This window comes from Pagrus major, chromosome 16 (genome assembly GCF_040436345.1).
Source record: "Pagrus major chromosome 16, Pma_NU_1.0".
Lineage (NCBI taxonomy): Eukaryota > Metazoa > Chordata > Actinopteri > Spariformes > Sparidae > Pagrus > Pagrus major.
In genome coordinates, this window is record NC_133230.1 from 21,667,583 (window position 1) to 21,688,683 (window position 21,101).

At 39.3% G+C, this 21,101-nt stretch overlaps 2 protein-coding genes across 6 annotated transcripts; both read left to right on the forward strand.

Annotated features, from left to right (window-relative positions):
• The first annotated feature begins 605 nt into the window (after positions 1–605).
• Positions 606–12,799, forward strand: ttc12 (tetratricopeptide repeat domain 12). 3 transcript variants are annotated; one of them, XM_073484507.1, is made up of 21 exons: positions 606–735; positions 1,071–1,225; positions 2,458–2,479; positions 3,140–3,217; positions 3,320–3,441; positions 3,813–3,872; positions 4,201–4,272; positions 4,717–4,777; positions 5,480–5,668; positions 6,665–6,734; positions 7,170–7,258; positions 7,684–7,852; positions 8,212–8,301; positions 8,786–8,849; positions 8,992–9,123; positions 9,437–9,529; positions 9,846–9,914; positions 11,030–11,131; positions 11,638–11,737; positions 11,958–12,186; positions 12,540–12,799. In XM_073484507.1, exons 1-21 carry the CDS (start codon positions 684–686, stop codon positions 12,607–12,609), a joined length of 2,088 nt encoding a protein of 695 aa, XP_073340608.1. In that variant the 5' UTR covers positions 606–683; the 3' UTR covers positions 12,610–12,799. The 3 variants fall into 3 exon arrangements, 2 of the variants coding, with proteins under 2 accessions (XP_073340608.1, XP_073340609.1); XR_012180220.1 differs by lacking the exons at positions 11,958–12,186; positions 12,540–12,799 and having other exon boundaries at positions 11,030–11,526; positions 11,638–11,721; XM_073484508.1 differs by lacking the exons at positions 11,958–12,186; positions 12,540–12,799 and having other exon boundaries at positions 11,306–11,723.
• Positions 12,800–13,886: 1,087 nt separating this feature from the next.
• mis18bp1 (MIS18 binding protein 1) lies at positions 13,887–20,269 on the forward strand. 3 transcript variants are annotated; one of them, XM_073482764.1, is made up of 16 exons: positions 13,887–14,832; positions 14,917–15,051; positions 15,177–15,460; positions 15,605–15,678; positions 15,803–15,924; positions 16,008–16,101; positions 16,291–16,388; positions 17,185–17,345; positions 17,450–17,519; positions 17,605–18,319; positions 18,408–18,577; positions 18,914–19,053; positions 19,145–19,287; positions 19,372–19,459; positions 19,547–19,601; positions 19,800–20,269. In XM_073482764.1, the coding sequence occupies exons 1-16, from the start codon at positions 13,992–13,994 to the stop codon at positions 19,898–19,900; spliced, it is 3,291 nt and encodes a 1,096-aa protein (XP_073338865.1). In that variant the 5' UTR covers positions 13,887–13,991; the 3' UTR covers positions 19,901–20,269. The 3 variants fall into 3 exon arrangements, with proteins under 3 accessions (XP_073338865.1, XP_073338867.1, XP_073338866.1); XM_073482766.1 differs by having other exon boundaries at positions 16,294–16,388; XM_073482765.1 differs by having other exon boundaries at positions 16,011–16,101.
• Positions 20,270–21,101: the final 832 nt, after the last annotated feature.

Genomic DNA, 21,101 nt, shown 5'->3' on the forward strand with positions numbered 1-21,101 from the left:
CGGGCCGGCCCTGAGGGTGGATGACCAGAGAGAAAATATGAAACTATGTTGAATGAATCTGATTTATGTAGACAAAAACAACAATTTAGTGTTTGCTGATGCTGACTTTCATTCAACTAAAATTCTACTTCCTTAATAAATAGTTCCCCTATCCAGTTTAATTATTGCTAAAGATTCAATAGTCTGTTGGATTGAGGCTGTACACCTCTTTTTTGGGCTTCAGGGTGTAGGATGCTATTTCATCAAGATGGTCATTCTTATTTATTTATCTCATTTATCAAAGTGTTGTGGAAATAAACTGTATCTTTAGCCACTGTACTCAACTCACATCACTTAGGTTACACATGCACAGAATAAACAGTATGTGCAGGAAAAGAGGAACCCTGAGGCACTTTGAGTTTAAAAAAATAAAGTTAGCCATTATTATATATAATTTTTTAAAAAAAGTATTCAGTTAAAAGTTTCGCACTGACACATGCTATTCCTTTATTAGCCTATTATCTGCTGTGGCCAAGTGTTAAAAACCTGTTTACGAGCGACCATGAATGCATCACGTCACCATGGTAACACAACACTGAGACGTCAGAAAAGTGAGAGTAAAGTAAACTCAGTGTGGCTAAAAGCTAACACAGAGCTATCTAGCTTATCAATTAACCAACGCAGGCTATAAAGGACACGGCACGATGGACAAACTTGAAGGCTTGGAGAGTTTTTTGAAGAATGTTGACAAAATAAGTGAGTAATATAAGTGTAAACCTTATTAACACTAACACAAGGTAATAGCTTGTTAGCGAATGGCTAACTTGTGTTCGTGCTGAGGGAAGCAAAACTTGCTAAAGTCATTAGTTAGCAAACTAAACAGACAGATGAAGTATTGTTTGTTTAACCTACCACAAAAGTAAATGGCATTATAACATTGACAAAGACATTATTTCCTAAAATCGGCTCAGATAAGTTTCACCAGATAACTGCTAGCTAGTATAGTAAGCTTACATAGCTTATGTGATTATTATTGATATTGAACATGTCCGTCAAGGCTTACAATAACATTTATCATTACTCTTTTTCAGGTGAGCTAGTGAAGGATATGAAGTCTTCTGATGCCGAAGTCCAGCAAAAAGCAATGGAGGAAGCTGACCGCTACATTTCTGCTTTGGATGAACCCTGCACAACAAAAGTCAACAAGACTACAATCAACACAAACCCACCGCTCCAGCCTTCCATAGTAAAGACATGCACACAAAGTCTCTCCAAGATGGAGAACAACTCCTTCTGTTGTTCTCCATCTGTCTCAGTCATTCTCACTCTGTCTGTATGTCTTTCTGCTATATAAAAACGAGTCCATTTAACTTTTACATATGCACAACACAAATTTTCTTGTTGTGTTTTTTTCTACCATATCCCTTTTTTAATGCAAGGATGGGCATGGTATATGGATACGGAAGCCCTAAAGGGCCATGCATTCATACATTTTATTTCCTCCGTTTTCCCGTGATAACAAGTTAATTTCATTTGTTTTCTCGAGATCTTGAGTTATTATCTCGAAATAACAACTGCCATTTTCCCAAGATAATGGGATAATTTTCTCGAGATCTCAAGATAATGAAACTTTGTTTTCCCGAGATAACAATAGTGTAGTATATTAACTCATTGCAGGAAACATCATTCAGTGTAGCAATGTCAGAGGAGCAGGAGCATATCGATCACCGCGTCACATATCTATTCATTCAAGGCCTGACACAAGCTGAAATAGCATTATGCCTTGCTATTACAGATAATATACACATTAGTGTGGTAATCTAAAAGGGCTTCAGCTATATCGGCGGCGCAATCTAAGCGAGCCTGATTTCGTCGTTAACTACATAGCTGACCAGTTACGAGGTCCCGGGCGTCTCCATAATCTCAGGCCTATCATATCACAGTCATTATCCGAGATCTCGAATTAATTATATCGTTATCTCTGGAAAACAAAGTTTCGTTATCTCGAGATCTCGAGAAAATTATCCTGTTATCTCAGGAAAACGGCAGTTGTTATTTCGAGATAATAACTGAGTGCATGGCCCTTTAGGGCTTCCGTACTAAAAGGCGAGATCTTGAGAAAACAAAACGATAGTGTAGTATAAGTCATTGCAGGAAACATCATTCAGTGTAGCAATGTCAGAGGAGCAGGAGCATAGTCGATCACCGCGTCACATATCTTTTCAATCAAGGCCTGACACAGGCTGAAATAGTTTCGTTATCTCGAGATCTCGAGAAAATGATCCCGTTATCTCGGGAATACGGCAGTTATTATTTCGAGATAATAACTCGAGATCTCAAGAAAACAAATGAAATTAACTTGTTATCGCGGGAAAACGGAGGAAATGAAATGTATGAATGCATGGCCCTTTAGGGCTTCCGTACTTTAGGGATTCCGTAAATGGATATACTTGTAATCGTTATTTTTCTGTTTTACAGAGTCTTCAGAATGAAAGTCCAGGTGAGTGGGTTATTTGGTTGTCCCTTGCAATGAATTGCAACAGACTTACTGTATATGTGTGAAAGAAAAGTTTCTCAGAGTCACACAAAACAAACAGAATACAGCAGCAAACATACTCTTGTATCAAGAACAATGTAGAATTAAAAAAAAAAAAATGTAATCAGTAAAAATGTAACTGTTCGTGGTGAAAATTTGTTGCTCAATGATACTTTACTTCAGTGCTCTGTATATTTTCCAAGAAAGTAGCCTGCCTGAACAAACACAGCTGAAAAAGATGCACTTCACTTAGTGTTAGATCAGCCACATCCTCGACTATGATGCAACCAAAGTCTCAGCTTATGTCGATCAACAATATAAAATATGTTCTCCAAAAGACAGATACTGTCTGTGTGAGAACATTTTTTGTATTAACAATCTCACAGAGTAAGAAACCTGTGGGATTTCTATTGTTACCAAAGATGCCTTTTCGAAGCCTAGTTTAAAACCTGTATTTCAGTGTTAGGTGAAAGGACATACAGAACCCTGTTGTTTTGTTCTGACCTCAATTTTAATTAATTTAAATGTGTGACAACACTCTGACAAGGGATACCTTAAAGTGTAAATTTTTATACAATGCATTTGTGGCACTCGCGCTCAAGAGTTTTTTCTCTTTTTGACCAGAGAATTTCATGAAGATTATGGAAAAAGACGCTGAAGACAGGAGAGTGAGGAGGATTGCAAAAGAGAAAAAGGCAACTGGTGTGTGATTCTCTGTTCCTCAAAGATGTCGTTGGAAGTGAACGGTTTTCTGTAAAGGCTAACAGTGCATCCATTTATGTGTTGTATGTTGTGTCACTGCAGCACTCAAAGACAAGGGGAATGAAGCTTACGCTCAAGAAGACTATGAAACTGCTGTGAAGTATTACAGTGATGGCCTGGCTGAACTACGGGACATGCAGCCTCTGTACACCAACCGAGCACAAGTGAATATTTTCAGCCCTTTTTTCGTGTGTGTTTTACAATGAAAACACAGATTTTGTTTTGTAGGAAAAGGGTTGGAATTTAATCCAATGAGTTGATCCCAGATTTAAGAGAAAAGTGACAATTGTTGTCCTTCAGAAGAAATCAAAGCAGGTCGGCATTTGTGTGCTGATTACTGTGCATGAAGGAACTTTTGGTTTCAAGGCAACCTTATTACAATCAAAAAGTTCCTTTCCAGAGATCCTGCATCGTGATAGCTGTCTCTGTTGTATATTCATAACCAAACAGTGCTATGCCAGTAGTCATATTATGATTATTTTATTTGTGAAGCCATTTTTGTCTGTTTATCTGTTCAATGTTTAAATCTACTTAGGCTTACATCAAGCTTGGAAAGTACAAGGAGGCCATCAGTGACTGTGAATGGGCCCTGAAGGTGAGGCCTGGCTGGGAGCTGGGGTCAGTCAGTTGCTGCTCTAAAGAGAACACTGTGTTTGAAAAAGTTGACAAAGATGAATGATGTTATGAGTTCCTCCTAATTAGGTAGTTAATTTCTTTAGGTTCCCCAAACCCAAAGCATGTTTACAATGAAAAAGGCTAGCTTTAGTTTTCGATGACGGATGTGCTCTATAAAGCAAATTATTTTCTTCCGAGTTCAGATTGAGCATTTCTGTCTTACTGTGCTGGTATGATCAATGCAGAAACATTACATCACCATTATGTAGATTTGTGACACACTCTCTTGATCATTTTGTCTCTATCAGTGTAATGAGAGGTGCATAAAGGCTTACCTGCACATGGGGAAAGCATATCTGGCATTGAAGAAATATAATGAGGTGAGTATAATTACCTCTCATTACATGTAATCAAGCCTGTTTTTTTTCCCCACATTGCTCTTGTATATACAGATAGCTACATTTGGCGTTTCATCTAATTGTAGCAGTAACTTAGCTATATTTATGAAGGTTGTGTGCCTGTAATAGAGAAGGGTATAAGCATGAAGCAGTCCTAATCTCTCAGTAGTCTTCCGTAAATTCGGTTTTATAGGTATTTAGGTCCATTTATTGGAGAATGGGTTTGTATTAAACATTGATAGCTGGTAAAAGTTTTTATTTAGTACAGTGATTGCAAGGTGCATTATAGTTTTCTATACACCACACTCTTGTGCTGAGATACTAGGCTGTCAAAGTTGCCAGAATCATATTGATTTCCATGTCTCTTAAAGAGACCAGTGAAGCACATCATACAACCAGTGATGAACTTAATCCTTCTCTTTTCAGTCCAAAAACTGCTTCCAAAAGATATTGGAGATTGAACCTGCGAGGGAGAAGATGATGAAAGGTAGTGACGTTTTTTTTGTTTTTTTTCAGAGGTCATGTTATGAAAACGTTTCTGTATTCAAGTCCTTTTGTGATAATTGCCCTTGCAGGTTATTTTCCCCATTAATCCTTTAAATGACTATTTTTTGTCAAACCAACAGTCAGACTCTTCATATGCGAGAATACATTTAAAAGAAAAGCAGAAAATCCTTAGACACTGGAAAATATGACAAAGTGACTTTACTTTTTCAGGACACAGATTACCTCAAAATTGCCAAGTAAAGTAGACAAATAATTTTAAGTTGTTCAGACTTTTTAGCTTGACAATAGTTGACTTTACTTGGCAAGTCTGAGGTACATGGCTTCCTGACTTTTTAAAGTAAAGTCAACTTTTAAAATTTACAGTGCATTTAAGAAGGCTGGAAGCAGCAAATGTTTTGTTGCAGTTCTCAAACATAATGGGCTAAATGTTTGGTTAGAGCTTGTGGCTGTCGTGCAGTTTTACAGTCTATTTGCAATTTTCATATGTTGGTGTAGCATTACATTTGTAATACAAGGGCAGTGAATGTTTAATAGGTAGTGGCTTGGTTATCTGAGGAGACTTTCAGTTCACTCTTTTCTGTAACAGGGTAACTACAGTTACTTCTATGGAATAACTTTCAGTCCGATCACAGTCTGCTTTCTCTTCTTCCCTCTTTTTATCTCTTTATTTTTCTTCACGCAGAATACCTGATGCAGGTGGATTCGGAGGCAGAGAAGGAGAGTCAAGAGATGAAAGCAATGCAAGAGTTTGACAAGCGAGATGGGAATGCCAAAATAGTGCCCGAGCTGCTGGAGAAGCTGTCGAGGCCTGGCCAGGCTTCCTTCTACTACTGTGGGGGATGTGAGATTCTGTCACAAGCAGTAACTGACTGTGAGTGATTGTTCTTTTTGGTAGAAGCTTGTCACAATTATCTTTCTCCTTCAATCTCTTTGTGCCCACTCTTACCTCAATAGTCTGCTTCACTGGTCCACCTCTTTACCATTTCTATCTACTCACAGAGAACATCTTCGGCCATCAGATGAGGCAGGGCTACAAAAATAAATAATTTCCTGTCTTGCTCTGTGACAATGGAAGAAAGGGGGGAAAAGTAAAGTCTACCTACTTTACTTTTCCCCCCTTTCTTCCATTGTGAATAGTGGTGGACAGGGGCCCCGGAACATGCAAGAGATTATTACTGTTGTATATATTTCAGGGCAAGAGAAAGCTGTTGTCAGAAGACCCAGAATTTCTTGCAGCATTTCTGACCAAGAAAAAGCAACTCATAAAACTTCATTGACAAAAGAGCATTGGTCCAATCAGGTACCACTCAAAAGAAGAGGCAACAACAACATGCATCTTGTTGCTGCTCTCATACAGGCCTTGTATAACTTCAGGTTCTTCTACCACACAGCCAAGGCTGATGATATTGATGGTGTGAAGCTTGACGCTCAGCATACCATTAGCAATAAAAAAAATGTAATTTTAATTTAATTTAAATTGTAGTACACCATATTCCTTTGCACTGGCTGTCGACTGCAGAATGGTAAGCATTTATATCCTTTTTACAAGGTAAATTAAATGTCCTCATTCAGATGAATAAAAGTGCACAGTCAAATTATATAATGCCTGTCTCAGTGTCATTCAACTGAAAAGGGCAAAACTTCAATAACTCTCACCTGAAAGCTGAAAACCATTCCTCACTGTACCTTACTCTCTCAACATATTTTATTTATTCTTTCCTCTAGTGCCCTTGACTGCAAACCCATGAACAATACAAGCTAAACTGAAACAGGAGACACCTTTGTGTTTCTCTAAAACCTTGAGGTTACTTGGTGATGATATATAGCTTTCTGTCTTCTTACACAATCAACTCTTTTCTTCTAACAGGCACAGGCCAGACCCTCTTTAGACTCAACAATGGCTTCAGTATCATCAGCAGCAATGAAGTGGTGAAGAGGTAAGGTCAGAGACCAGAGGGAGAGGTCAGATGGACCCAGAGACACAGAAACAGAGATAATGATGTCTCAACTTCTTCATTAATCAGTTACAATGATAGTAGAGTGCTTTTGGTACCCTAAAAACCAAGACCTTGCAGCTGTAGCTTGATTGCTTAATATCCATATGTAATGGAATGGCATCTTGCTTTTGTGAGTTGAATTGCTTCCTGCATCCAGTTTTACTAACAATATTTGACTATAAAGGTAATATTGGGCATTTTTGCCTGTGTTCCATTCTGTTTTTGTAGTTTCAAGTATGTTTTCCATCCTTTGTTGTGTTATATACATTTTTATTGTCATACTTTCATGATTTGATAGTAATATTTAAATCTGATTTGTAATATGTCGATAAGAAGAGAACCCAGCTAAGGTCACTGAGTTTATTTTCTCCACAGTTGCCTCTTGCAAAAAACAAAGGATCGAGACAGCCAGGAGCTGTGTGCGTCTGTTCTGAGATTATGGAGGGTTATTTGTTGTGGAAATGGTATGTAGATAATTGAATTACACTTCATTTGTCATTTCATCTGTCTTTATCCATTTATGACAGCAATGGAAATGGAAATAGAGGGAAAATTAAAAGATTGCAATACTGATATTTTCTATTGTGGCATTGTGCCATTACCACACAGCTTTCCAATGTGATAACGAAGCCTTCTATTTTATCAAACCTTTATTTGTCTTTGAATCACACAAGCTATGTTGGCTTCAGCACAACTGTAATAATTTGTTGACATGGATATTCACGATGTGGGTATGTTTTTACCATATGACAAAGCAAGCATAGTGTCAGTATCAACTTCATGAACTTCATGTTATTGTGTTTACACACTGGTTTATATACTGTGTGACACATTACTGTGTCCAGTGAAGTCATTCTTTACATATACTCTATTTTTCTTTTGCTTTCAGATGAAAACCTGAAGATGCTGATGTCGTGCCCAGTCAGCAGACAGTCCATTGTTGACTTGCTAACATCAGAGGATGGTGCAGTACAGAAAGAATGCATAGCATTACTATTATTGTACTCACAGACGCCATATGGAAGATGTTTGGCCATTGACAACTTGAATGTACACAAGTAAGACATTTCTTGATGTTGTTATCAGATGCAACTTGTGAGCAATAACATTGCTGGTGTAAAAATGTACTAGTATATAAACAAATTATTTATAATACTTTTTCCATGTGCCTCTTCCCATCCTGATTAGAATCAGTGGAGGCTCTGAGCCATATGTTTATGATTGTCAGTCCAATTGCCACCTCCCAGTTCCCAACCACCGGGTCGAGGACTGGCACTGGCTCTTGGGTTGTTCAGTACCAGGCTGTGAATGTCATTTTGCAAAATGTTTTATTATATTTTCTCTGTATTCCTCTCTCTCTTTTTCTTCTATTTCCCTCTTGCCGTACGTTGCTCCACCCTTGATCTGGTTTCTAAAGGCTAGTGAGGAACCTCATGGTGTGCACCACAACGCAGCAACAGGAGAAGACAGTGGTCAACATCCTGGAGAACTTTGCAGCAGAAGACAAGTATTACTGTTACACAGTCCAAAAAAAACAACAACAGAGTTATTGTCCTCACACCCTAGAAATGTATATTTTGTTTTGGACAAAAAAATACAGAGTATCTGCAGAGTTCAGAACATGAGCCACAAGACAGTCTATTAATTTCCCATACATCATATCCATATATATATAAGAAGTACTAAAATCTGTTGTCACATCGTGTCGGGAAGTGCTAATGCCACTTGAAGGCAAAAAGCTGCTCTCAACCTGCTTCTCTCTTTGTAGTAGAGTAGGAGTAAACTTGACTTTTACTCACTGCGTCCTCAAGTGAACATTATGTTCACTGTACCACAACAACGCATGTGATGTTTTATAGGTGCTACTTCTGTTCAACAGTGTCCAGCCATCAAACATTGTGCATATTAATACAAATATACCCCCATACATAATATGTTTTGCTTAATGCAGTTTTTTTATTTATATCCTTTTTTTCTTTTTTTTTTTACAGATTTTGCGTTCAGTTAAGGGAAGGGTTTACAGACTTTGTCATCGTGCCATTTACAATAATACTGGTAAGATATGAAGATAAAAAGACGACGTTTCATATGGATAAATGTTTATGCACTGAATATGTACAGCTGTGTTTATGTGTGTGTGTGTGTGTGTGTGTGTCTGAGTAAATATGGATTTTTGTCTGTGTGTTTCACTTTACAGAGAAATATCGACAAGTTCAGCCAGCATGTTCTATCCCTGATATCGGCTGTTGGCCGTCTGGCTCAAGATGAAGTCCTCCGTCACGATTTTGCTCATAATCCAGAATGTTGGAAGGCATTTCTGATCGCCATTGTTAGTATCATTACAGACTGGTCTCTTTGCATAGAAAAGTGCAAATGACGTGTTCAATTAGCTGAAATCAGATGCTACAATACAAATATACAACAATATTAGACCTTAGTATAGTCTGTGTGACACAATTAGACATAATAGAGAGGTGAGTCCGTGCCCTTACGGTGGACCACCGTCTGAAATAAGGTCCCATGGGGCACACTGGAATGGACAGGACCTCACCTCTTTAATTACAGTTTGTCTTGAATGTTATGAAAATGCTTAGCTGGTTTTGCATTTTATGCAGTGTAGAATGTGTTGGCTATCATTGCAGAGGCTGTGCAGTGCATGTGAATACAGAGAGATCCTCTACGCTCTGCTTGGTTTGATCATCAACCTTTCAGCTATCACCTCTCCAGTCATTCAGGTAAGATATGATTTAATCTCATCTCTACTCTTAGTAGTCTACACACTGTACTAGTTGATGATATGATGATCTTAAAGTTGAGCTGAACTATCAGTCAATATAGAACCTGGAAAGAATTTTATGTTTTGACTGAAAATTCATTCCACACCACTGAAATCCAATAGTTTAGAGTGCAGCTGATATATTAAAAGCCACTGGACAAGGGAAGCAGTGGGAGCATCTGTGTGAACTGTGATGTGTGACCTAATCAGTCACCTAATCAGAGGTGAAATATATGTAAAATTGATTTAGCCACTTGTCCATCTCATTTTTGCAGGAGCATGCTGTTTCCCTCTGTAACTGCAGCCTAGGCCTGCTGAGGGATACTGATGGAGGCATCATAACTGTGAGAGAACCTCACTTAAGCACTACACAGTACTACTCAGGAGTGTTGAAAAAATATAGTTCATAGTTGGCAAAGGAAATTGACACCAACACATAATTTTATACAAAACACATTGTATACACAATACGGTTCAGCTTTCTCGAGAGTTGGAGTAAGGAGCATGCATATATGAGCCAAGGTGTGTTGGAAACTACCCAGTTTCTACATGCCATTTACTTCCACTGTGCTCACTTTGCTCCAAACATTAGAGAAATGTCACTTGTAAAACATTATTTTAAGAGTTTTAAAGCACCATTATTCAATATCTGGCCACAAAACACGCTGAAAGACACATACTGACATTCTGTACAATAATATGGCCTTACAGACATTAAGCAACATTACAATCTGATTGGAGCTGTGTAACTCCAGTATTTGGTGGCCTTAAGGTAACTCTGTCTGTTTTTCATATGGCACTGGGGTGGCAGCATGCAGTGGGTTAATCAGAGCTTATTTTGTGAAAACAGCTGCCTACTGCTGTGATAAATGTGGTTGATTATAGCATTGATTGATACTCGTAAAAAATTGAAGTTTATCCTTTATTGGAAACTCAAGATGCATGCGTTTCTTACAAATTATTCACTCAAATAACTTCTTTGTGCCCTTGACCTACAAATAATTCTCTCAAATGACTAATTTGTACACTAACTACTTATTTTGTCGCCTTCTTTGAGTAATTCATAACCTCAAAGTTCACATTCTTCCAGTTCTTACACTTGTTTTTCTCTTTCTTTTCTTTTTATTATCTTGTCCTTGAAAGTGTCACATTTTATTTCCCCTCAAACATGTCTTCAAGCAACTCTCTGACCGTCTTTACAATAGACGTTCTGTACTTTATTATTGCTGCAAACAAACATACTCCATAACCCCTACTGATTTCACATCTTTCTCTTTTCAAATTCTCCACCCCCACATTCACTTTGTCTGTTGTTGTAGTAGTAGTGGCAGTTTTCTCTTGACCCTCTGCTATCTAGCCCATTTCTCCGCTCTTGCTTTCAATCTATTATTCTTCTTCTATCTTTCTCCATCTTCTGTTATCTCATTTTCTAATGCCAAAATTCTTCTTTGTCCTACAGAGAGCCACAGGCGTGCTGTGTTATGTCCTCCCTCAGTCCTCGGAGGCTGTTCAGCATGCTATTCAGGGGGATGTGGTCCGAACCATGCGTCGACTGCTGAAGGTACATAACTGTACATACAGCCCAGTTTCTGTAAATACACCAACACATATTTGTATCTCACTTGTGTAATTGGATTTATTACTCTTAAAATAATTACATGATTGAAGATGACTTTCATGTCATTTCTAATGCATAATACTTGAATAAGTATCTATGTAATACTTTCTTTTTTAGGGCCTGACAACTTGAGTGTGCTTAAGTGATCACTGATAAGCAGTATTCACAAGCAATGTTGCAACGAAATCAACAAACAAATACAAAAATCTAATCTAATCCAGATGCTCTGATTTTCTGACTGCTGAGCTCATGTTTACATAACCCCTTAAACATTCACCAACATCGTGATCTGAAGACATGATGATAGTACATAAAAGATGTGTCCAAATCCACCACAGGTCTGTATGGCAGTATGGCATTTTTTGTGTGACCTCTAAGTGTTGTTACAGTTTAGAAACATACGTTCTACATGGTTAATCGTGTTGTTATTTGTGTGTCTGCCTACCCAGGGAACAGGGCAGACTGCCACTAAGTATGCCATTAAGACTCTGACTGTGTGCATTGCTGCCAGTCAGTTGGCACGGGAGGAGCTGCTGAAGTCTGATAAAAGTGAGAAATGATTGACATGTTGTCATTATATTTACAGGCTCTTTCGTTACGCCACAAATTATATTTTTGGGTTTGACCTAATATGCAAACAGAACATGTGTCTATGTGTGGATACACGTGTGACAGCAGTGTGCAGTATGTCGGTAGAATTTCATATCATGTGTTTTAATATATTTTAAAGTGCTATTGCTATTTGCTATTCATTTATCGTTCCACACAGAACTTTCCATTTTACGTCGTTTGCTGGGTTCCAGCTGTGATGAGATGGTGTCAGGAAATGCGGCCCTGTGCTTGGCCCATTGCCTTGAGTTAGAGGGAACTGCCAGCAACCTGCTGGGCACTGATATTGTGCTGGTGCTACTGCGCCACGCTGCAGGGGACGCTAAGAGGACAAGTGTGCAGCAAAATGCAGCGCTTGCTCTTGGGAAGCTGTGCCGGTCTGAGCCCAGGTACCCTTTCACCTCATGCACCTAGTAACACACCTGAAGGAGCATCGATAGAAAAGATGAAATGTCACTCTGTTAAGCTAATGCAACAGTATGGCTCTGGATAAAGAAGTTGGTCACACATGAGACTAATTTATGGCTTCTGCTTCAGTCTGACCTGAAATATTTGTTTATTATTATTTTCTATGTACATCTCAAAGTCACATGTAAAGTCAGCATGTAGTCTACGGAGTTCCGCTTTTGAGGATGTCTTGAACTTTTTAGTTCACAAATTCACACAAGTGTAGTTTCAGTTGAATGCCAACCCTCTGAATGCACAGTGTACTCTTTTGATGAACGTATTTCTCCATTTCCAGACATATGAACAGACTTCGGGAACTACATGGCCTTGAGATCCTGCACTCAACAATGCAACATGTGTTATAATATACTTGCTTGTCATCAGTTTTGTTGTGTCCTCTGTGCTCTGTTCCAACCAGTGGGCGTAATTTTAAAATAATCTCTTTTTGAACTCATCATTAATAATATGAATTGTTTTTAAAGAAACTAAGGCTGTTGTGAGAATAATCTCAGATTGGTTTCATTTGAATAAAATTCTGCTCTTATTCTGTATAAATTAAACTCCCAATTTTCTCCAATGAAGTTTGTTTACCACGTATCACTATAATACGGAAGCCCTAAAGGGCCATGCATTCATACATTTTATTTCCTCCGTTTTCCCGTGATAACGAGTTAATTTCATTTGTTTTCTTGAGATCTCGAGTTATTATCTCGAAATAACAACTGCCGTTTTCCCGAGGTAACGATATAATTAATTCGAGATCTGGAGATAATGACTGTGATATGATAGGCCTGAGATTATGGAGACGCCCGGGACCTCGTAGCTGGTCAGCTATGTAGTTAATGACGACATCAGGCTCACTTAGATTGCGCCGCCGATATAGCTGAAGCCTTGCTAACCGTCTTTTTAGATTACGCACACTAATGTGTAAATTATCTGTAATAGCAAGGCATAATGCTATTTCAGCCTGTGTCAGGCCTTGATTGAAAAGATATGTGACGCGATGATCGATATGCTCCTGCTCCTCTGACATTGCTACACTGAATGATGTTTCCTGCAATGATTTAATATACGACACTATCGTTTTGTTTTCTCAAGATCTCAAATTAATTATGTCGTTATCTCGGGAAAACAAAGTTTTGTTATCTCGAGAAAATTATCCTGTTATCTCGGGAAAACGGCAGTTGTTATTTCGAGATAATAACTGGAGATCTCGAGAAAACAAATGAAATTAACTCGTTATCACGGGAAAATGGAGGAAATAAAATGTATGAATGCATGGCCCTTTAGGGCTTCCGTACTATAATGACCATATCACACCTTTCTCTTGAAGTTAAATGGATTGGGAAAATAAAAACAGTATACAAAAATAATACAATGACAGTAAAGACAGATCAAGTGTAAGTGAAACAAATATGAAAATACAAAATTATATAAATATTAAAAAATAAATAGATGAATAGAAAACAGAAGTAGGCTTACACATACATTTATTAAACTGAGAGATTTGATAAGCGAATTCATTTCTAGATGAAAGGTGAAAACAGATTTATCACATTTCTGTTTATGAAAAAAAAAACGGAAATAGTTAAATTATGTGCGGAAGTGACGTATTTGTTTTGGCTGTACGTCACAGGTTTCTAGCCAAAGGCGGCAGTGATGAAAAATTTGAAATTTACGGGCTAGCGAGCTAGCCGCTAGCATACGTGTCGGATGTAAAACAATAACTTTTCGTTTTCCCCAAACTATGGCGTCCTATCGCCATTTATCACAACACACAAAACCGCGGTTTGAATCTCCTGCCAAGGTGTTTGCGAAGCTAAAATCCAGGGTGCAGCGAGAGGCGATGTGCGCGAACGAGGGGGTTTTTACAGGCAAGGATCCGCTGTGTAATGTTAGAGACAAACACGGAGCGGAGTTTAAGTCGCCACGGAAGAGAGCAGAGAGCACCTGGATCACCGATGAGCTCAAGGAGAATCACAGGTTTGGATCGTATCGCAATGAAGTGCACGCTATGACCATCTCACCCATATCGAGTCCTCAGAAAACCTTCAGCTACTCGCTCTCAAACATTGGCCACAAGCCTGCGGAGGAAATATCTCTGACTGAAAGAGGACATGGATGCACACCAAGACAGAGAGCCTTCCTGGAGTCAACAGCTGTGTCTCAGCCCCACTTTTTGGTCAGGCAGCAGATCCACACAGAACCACCTCAGATCAGAGACTTGGGTGGTTTCAGTGTGACCAGCAGGACTCCAGTAAAAATGCAGCCAGTCGAAAATTCCTGTGTCTTTGAGGAGGAATGTGCTCCCCTAATGTCCCCAGTCCATATGTTTTCCCCCATGAGGTTGAGGAAAAGAAAATGGGAGCCATTGGGGTGTAACAACAGTACCAGGGAGGTCAGCAGTGAAGTCATAAGTCAGCCAAGAGGAAGGAAACCCTCCAGAGTTTACAGTGAGGATGACACCTATAACAACACCTGCATGGAGGATCTGGGTCATGTCAGACGGCTCTCTGTTGACCAACCAGAGATGAATCAGGTCACTTGTGAACCCGTGTTCAAACCACCAAGATCCATCGCAAAGAAACGTAAGATTTTATTGCTGATTTGTTTCCAAGTGAAACTCATTAAGGGGAAGAAACTGACTGATGGCTCCTTGTTGTTTTGAACAGGTTGCCATGATTTAAGTGAAAAAGGTCCTCTGATGTCTCCAGCCAAGATGTTTGCTTACATGAAGGAGAGAGAACGTCAAAAAGAGCAGCAGGAAGTTTATAACATCAGCAGCAGCACGCAGGATCTCTTTGGGGGTACGTTTGTCATAATTTGGCAAAGCAAAACATTTATTTTAAGCTGCGTATGCGTGTAGGCATATTTCTTGTTTTGGTTTTTCTATGTTGCATGCTCATGTTATCACTTACATGCTTTTTTGTAGGAGATTTCCATCAGTCCAGAGACCCACCTCCGTCCACAGCTCATAATGTTGGCCAGATGGAGGACATAACCTTTAGAGGTGTACCAGAAAGTGTGGTCTCTGCTGACTGGTCCAGAGTAGAGTCACCTGGCAGCCAATCAGACATAGATCCCTCTGAGGATGCCTTGCCCCCCGCATTGCCATCACAACCTTGCTTGTTTGAAGACCCGCTAGTACTCAATACGCCGAGGATCTCCATCCGGAGGAATAACGAGGCCACGTTCAAACGCACAAAATTCCCAAGTGTGAGTAGGAATTTGTATTATTGTTGTACATATATTTTTTTATTGCATTCATTTTAGGTCAAGTGGGAATCAGAATCATCTATATTTTGTCTTGATGATGTCAGTTTATGGTTCCTCATTGGGTTTGGTTTTCCTCTTTGGCAGGAGAGTGTAGTTTATCTCAAAAGGTGGTTCCTGAGGAGGAATCATAAAGGCCTGTTTGTTGATGGAATCCACAGGTAAGTGTTTCTTCAGACATGATTTAGACATTGTGAGCAGAAAATCATGGGTTCTTAGGATCTCTTAAGACTTATGTGTGGTTCAAAATAAACACTGGGATTTTTTACTCGTCTTTCCACCCAGGGAGGAAAACATACCATGGAACAGTAACATCATCGTGGACAGGGTTTCTAATTATGTGCTGAAAACCGTCTCCGGCAAGGTTTATATCTTGGTTGGCAAGATGAACTTGGATGTTGACGCCGGTAGGTCAAATTCTCAGGCAAGTCTTGAAAGTTTTGAAAATTAATTATTGCGTGGATTAATATTCTGTTTTCTTTTATCTTAGCAGGGTTTCCCAAGTGGCTTTTGAAGAAGTTTGTTAACGGTTTTCCTCCAAACTGGAAGGCACTTTATGAGAAGTTTCTGTCAGAGTCACGACAGTAAGAATATTTATTTCACTCAAAGGCAACCAACAATGAAGTCCATCCATGCTCTTCCAGATACAAAAATGTTTTGTTTTTGCTGGGGATGTTGAATAATTTAAGCATGAGATTAAATGACCACTGAGTGTAGCTGTTAAAATGTAGTTCTTAGTAGAGCTGAATTTTGTTTTTCTGTATTGACCCCAGCAGAGAAACAGGCAGAGACATCGCCGCGAAGACAAAGTCTGAAGCCTCCTCCATCAACCTTTCTGTGAAGCAGCACAGGCAGAAGCCTCTGAAGACACGTAAGTACAATAGAAAAGTATTTTAAGGGGGTTTGATTATAAACGAAACAGGATTTTCCAAAGTCAGTGAGATCATCAAAGTGAATGAAGGGTAACTCCACCAATTTTACACATTACTGTGTTTACAGGTCTTGAGGAGTACTACTGCATCTGTGAAAAAAGTAGTACAAAGCCTTCTGAGGCTCAAGAGGAAGCTGAATGTAATATGATACATTGCCTCCAGTGATGTCACTTTGGCGAAATTGCATTGTGGGTAATGTAGGCCACAGGTTTTGAAAAGCAGCCCACTGGTCTAGCATTGCACTCGTGTAACAGTTTAGAAACAAATAAACATAATTGATGCAGCAGAACCAGAGACCTTTTTTATTCCACACATTCTTCTTATTTTTCAAAACCTGGTGCCTACATTACCCATAATAGAATTAGCCACTGAGTGACGTCACTGGAGACAATTTATCAGATGACACACAGCTTCCTCTAGAGCTACAAAAGGCTTTATATTACTTTTTTCACATATGCGGTAGTACTCTCCCAGACCTGTAAACACACGTTATTGTGTAAAATTGGTGGCTTTAAGATTCATCCTCTAGGTGACATGAATGTTTAAATAGATAGAGATATTTCAGTGTAGACCAAATTGATGGACTTACAGATCGACATCATAGTCCCCAGTGTTTCAGATCATGATTTTTATCCCCACAGCAAACAATCTGTGATAGTGCGTTCAGTAACCTGTGTATCCGTATCTAAAGGACTTTATTGTGACCATTTACATTTATTCTCTCCTCTTCTCCAGCTGCTTCTTGTCCTCCTGCCCCCTCGTCTTCTACACAAGTGTCTCGAAGTGGACGAGTCATCAAACCGCCTCTGGAGTATTGGAAAGGCGGGAGAGTCATTCTGGACGCACACATGAACGTTACCATCCATGAATGTTATGAAACATCCATCTGCATCCCCGTAAGTTCAGCTCAGATGAGTAAAGCCAGACTATTTATTTTTTTTATCCTTGAGAGCAAACAACTGATATTTCTAATCAACATGACTATGTTTCTATCTCACAGGAGGTCACAACAGAAGTGTCTGAGAGGGTGTCACAGAAACCTGCCCGTGTGTTCCTGCCTTGCAGTGAAGGTAAAGATGACTGAGGAGCTGTACTTTTAGCATTATGAGATAAGTTATGAGTTGCATGCAGACAAACTGTCCTATGTGTTTCCAGGCCGTAAGCAATGTCAATCAGCCAGCATCAACGAGGCACCTGTACTGCTGAGAAAGGTCAAGGCTCCAGTCCGCAAACGTGACAGAGCGATGGTTAAGCCCACTAATTCACCTGAATCTCCTGTGGAGACAATTGGCAGCCCAAAGGAGCAGTCTGGCAGAAGGACAAGGTCCAGCCAAAGGCATCAAGCTGCAGAGAGAACGTCGCATGTGGACACTGTCCCTCAAAAACAAACCAAACCAGAAAAGACTTCAACACGAAGGTCCAAAAAACAGACGCCTAACAGCACAAGTCCTTTAGTGAGAGTGTTGAGGAGAAGACCTGCAGTTCAGTCATCTCCAGAATCTCCTGCTGTTGCTGATAAAACATCACCAAATCAGTCATCAATTGATGACTCTTCCATCAGCAGAAAGAAGCCGAAAGCAGCGCACAGAAAGAGAGGTGAGAAGTCACAGCCAAGCCCGTCAAGTGAGTCAGAGGGGAGTGGGAAGGAACTGAGGAAAAGAACCAGAGTGACAAAAAATAGAAATGCTGCACAAACACAAACAAAACATGAACAGAGCAAATGCACCAAGACATCACAACCTGAAAAGCCATTGGCTGGCAAGTCAACACAATCTAGCAAGAAACAGAAAGCACACAAAGGAAACTTGTGGATTCCACATGAGCAAGATGAAGAAGAGTGGACCGAGGCAGAGCTCATGCGGCTAAAAGAGTAAGTTGTTTAACCTGACAGAATGAGGCAGTAGCATAAGAGTAACACATTTCTGTATAATAACCCCATATATGTGTGTGTTTTCCAGGGCCGTGACCTTCTATCCTAAGCACGTGGCAGGTTACTGGGCAAAGGTGGCGAGGATCGTTGGGACACGTTCTGCAGAGGAGTGCCACAACCAGCACCCGTCCCAGGGAACCTCCCAGACTCCAGCCAAGAAACCCAAAAAGAAAAAAGGGGAAGCACCAAAACATCCAGGTAAAGAAGGCCTTTTATCTTTAGTCTTAATCGTTCGTTTTTAATTCAGTTTTTAAAAAATTCCCATTTCTTACAATGCATAATTTAATGAAGCCTAAGGTGATCCTCAAATAAATTGTTTTGCCCCACAAACAGTCCGAAACCAAAAGATAACAAGTTTACTATCACGATAAAATGAATCAAAGAAAGACATTTAATTTGCATTTAGTTGCTGCAACCATCTAATTGGCATTCTTACTCAGAAAATGACTTAGACGATTAACCGATAATAAATAATTGGATAAAGTGAGAAGGTGTGAAACTGCAAAGATCTGACAAACTATCATCTCCGTTTAGTTACAGATCATCCTGTGATATCTGCCCGAGTGGGAACCTTAAAGAGAAAGCAGCAGGTCCGTCAGTTCCTGGAGGCGATGCCCAAAGAAGACGTCGATGACGTTTTCAGCTCCGCATTCATGCAGACTAAACGCTTTGAGGTTTGTTTCTTTCTGCATTTGTACTTGGCAAAGATCCCTTTCCTGTGATTATGAGACTATCTTACTACCTTGTGTCTGTCCTGATACACAGATCCCCTCCATGTGTCCGAGTGAAGATAATGATTTCACATTGGCAGACCTGGAGCCCACGACCCCCATGTCAACAGGTTTCCCTGAAGTTAAGACTCCTCAGTGTCTACATATCACTCCCGGGATGATGGGCTCACCCAACAGGTGAACTGTGTTTACATCTGCATTCTGGCTCAGTAGAGTTGTTTGCAGTGCAATAACTAACTCACCTTTTGCTCAATTTTAAAGGAGTAATGACGACAAGTACGTCTTTCAACTCCAGAAGAGGATGAAAAAACGTCAGTTTAATGTCTGCAAACAGGCTCCGGCTGCAAAGGTACTAATGATGGGATTCTTGTTACTTTGAAGCGCATCAGTTGTTCTTTTTTATTGTAAAAATAATTTCCTCGTCTGTTTGTTTCAGAACTTCACACCCACACCATCAGTTAAAAGAGCGATGAGAAGATGTGGTACCACAGGTAGATTTCCTGACAAATGTGCTCATTGCGAGTTTCCACTTGTGTTGTGGAGGGGAGGGACAATACAAAACGATACCTCAGAAGTTAAATGCCTGTATTTCTAAAGCTGTAATTGAAGACGTAAAGTTGTTGCTACGTTTTATTTGTAATGCGAGTCTTGTTGCTTAACCCAATCTGTTTCTTTTCTTTTTTCACTAGAAAACGACACCTTTGTTGTTTGGGAGATGTTCCCAGGAAATGATGGAGGGCTGTGTGAAAGCGGAGAGGAAGAGGATTTTTACTTCTCAGACAATGACTGAGTCTATGGATCATAAATGTCATATCATTTTTAAAAAGAGTCTTGTTCTTAATAGCAAATAATGTCAATGAAACAGAGGAGAGATGTCACGTGTTTAATTCATACAATGTGAACAATAAAACTGCTGTTCTGCTCCCCCGTAAGATTTCTTTTAATGTGTTAATGCAGGCGAATGATTGATTTGAAGCCTCTAAACATAACTTGGAATTGAATGTATAAAAATGATACACATTTTTGTTTTTTTGACATGTTGTCAAAAACAGACTTGTGCTGCTGTCTTCCAGTGAATATGTTCCTGTAAATTTATTTTAGTTCAAAGTTCCAAGAGTGAGTTGTAACTATTCTTTTAATAAACAAACTTTAAATCTTGGTCATGGTTTATTTCTATATATTAGGGACAAAATCATGCCGACAAACTCAAGGATACGTGTTCCTTTTTGTGTCAAGAAAAATGGTGTGGTTCTCACAGGACAGCAGACATATGTTGATCTCATGTTTTACTCAAACTAAGGGAAACCAGGTTGAATAAATATGTATGTACTTGAAATAACAAACAAACGTTCTCTGATGCAATTATCCTGACCTTTATTTAGCTAAAATTCAACTTGGATTGTTTTTATTAGTTAGCTCCTCAAATGTTATGAATGATTGTGGGTTGGAGGCATGAACTTTTGGGTTTTTTTGAGGGGGGTCATACCAAAAAAGTTTGAGAACCACTTTTATAGAATAGACAAACATCATATATAATAGTAAAACTTGACAGGGACCGTCACTGCAGAATGACTTCTTTTACTTTTGATACATGTCACTCATAATACGTTATTTTCTGATGTTTTGAATGCAGGACTCTGACATGTAGTATATTTACACAGCGTGGTTGCAGTACTTTTACTAAATTAAAGGATGTTAATACTTCTTCCACCACTCCATAGATAGGATTTTATTTTTCTCTCAGTTCCTACATTCATCTGCTAAAAAGTATCCCTGCTTTAAGTGTGTTTTTACACCAACTTTACACCAGCAGGTATGCAGTTGCATTATGAGGCTATTCATTTGGCATGGAAGGGGATGATGACACTTCCTTATATACGGGTCATGGCTGCATCTTGTGCCTTTCTTTTAGAGCACATTTATCGTTTGTTCTGGTTCAAGTCAGCACAGGTGGATTTGGGGGAAAAAAGGGTGAAATAAAGCATGAATGT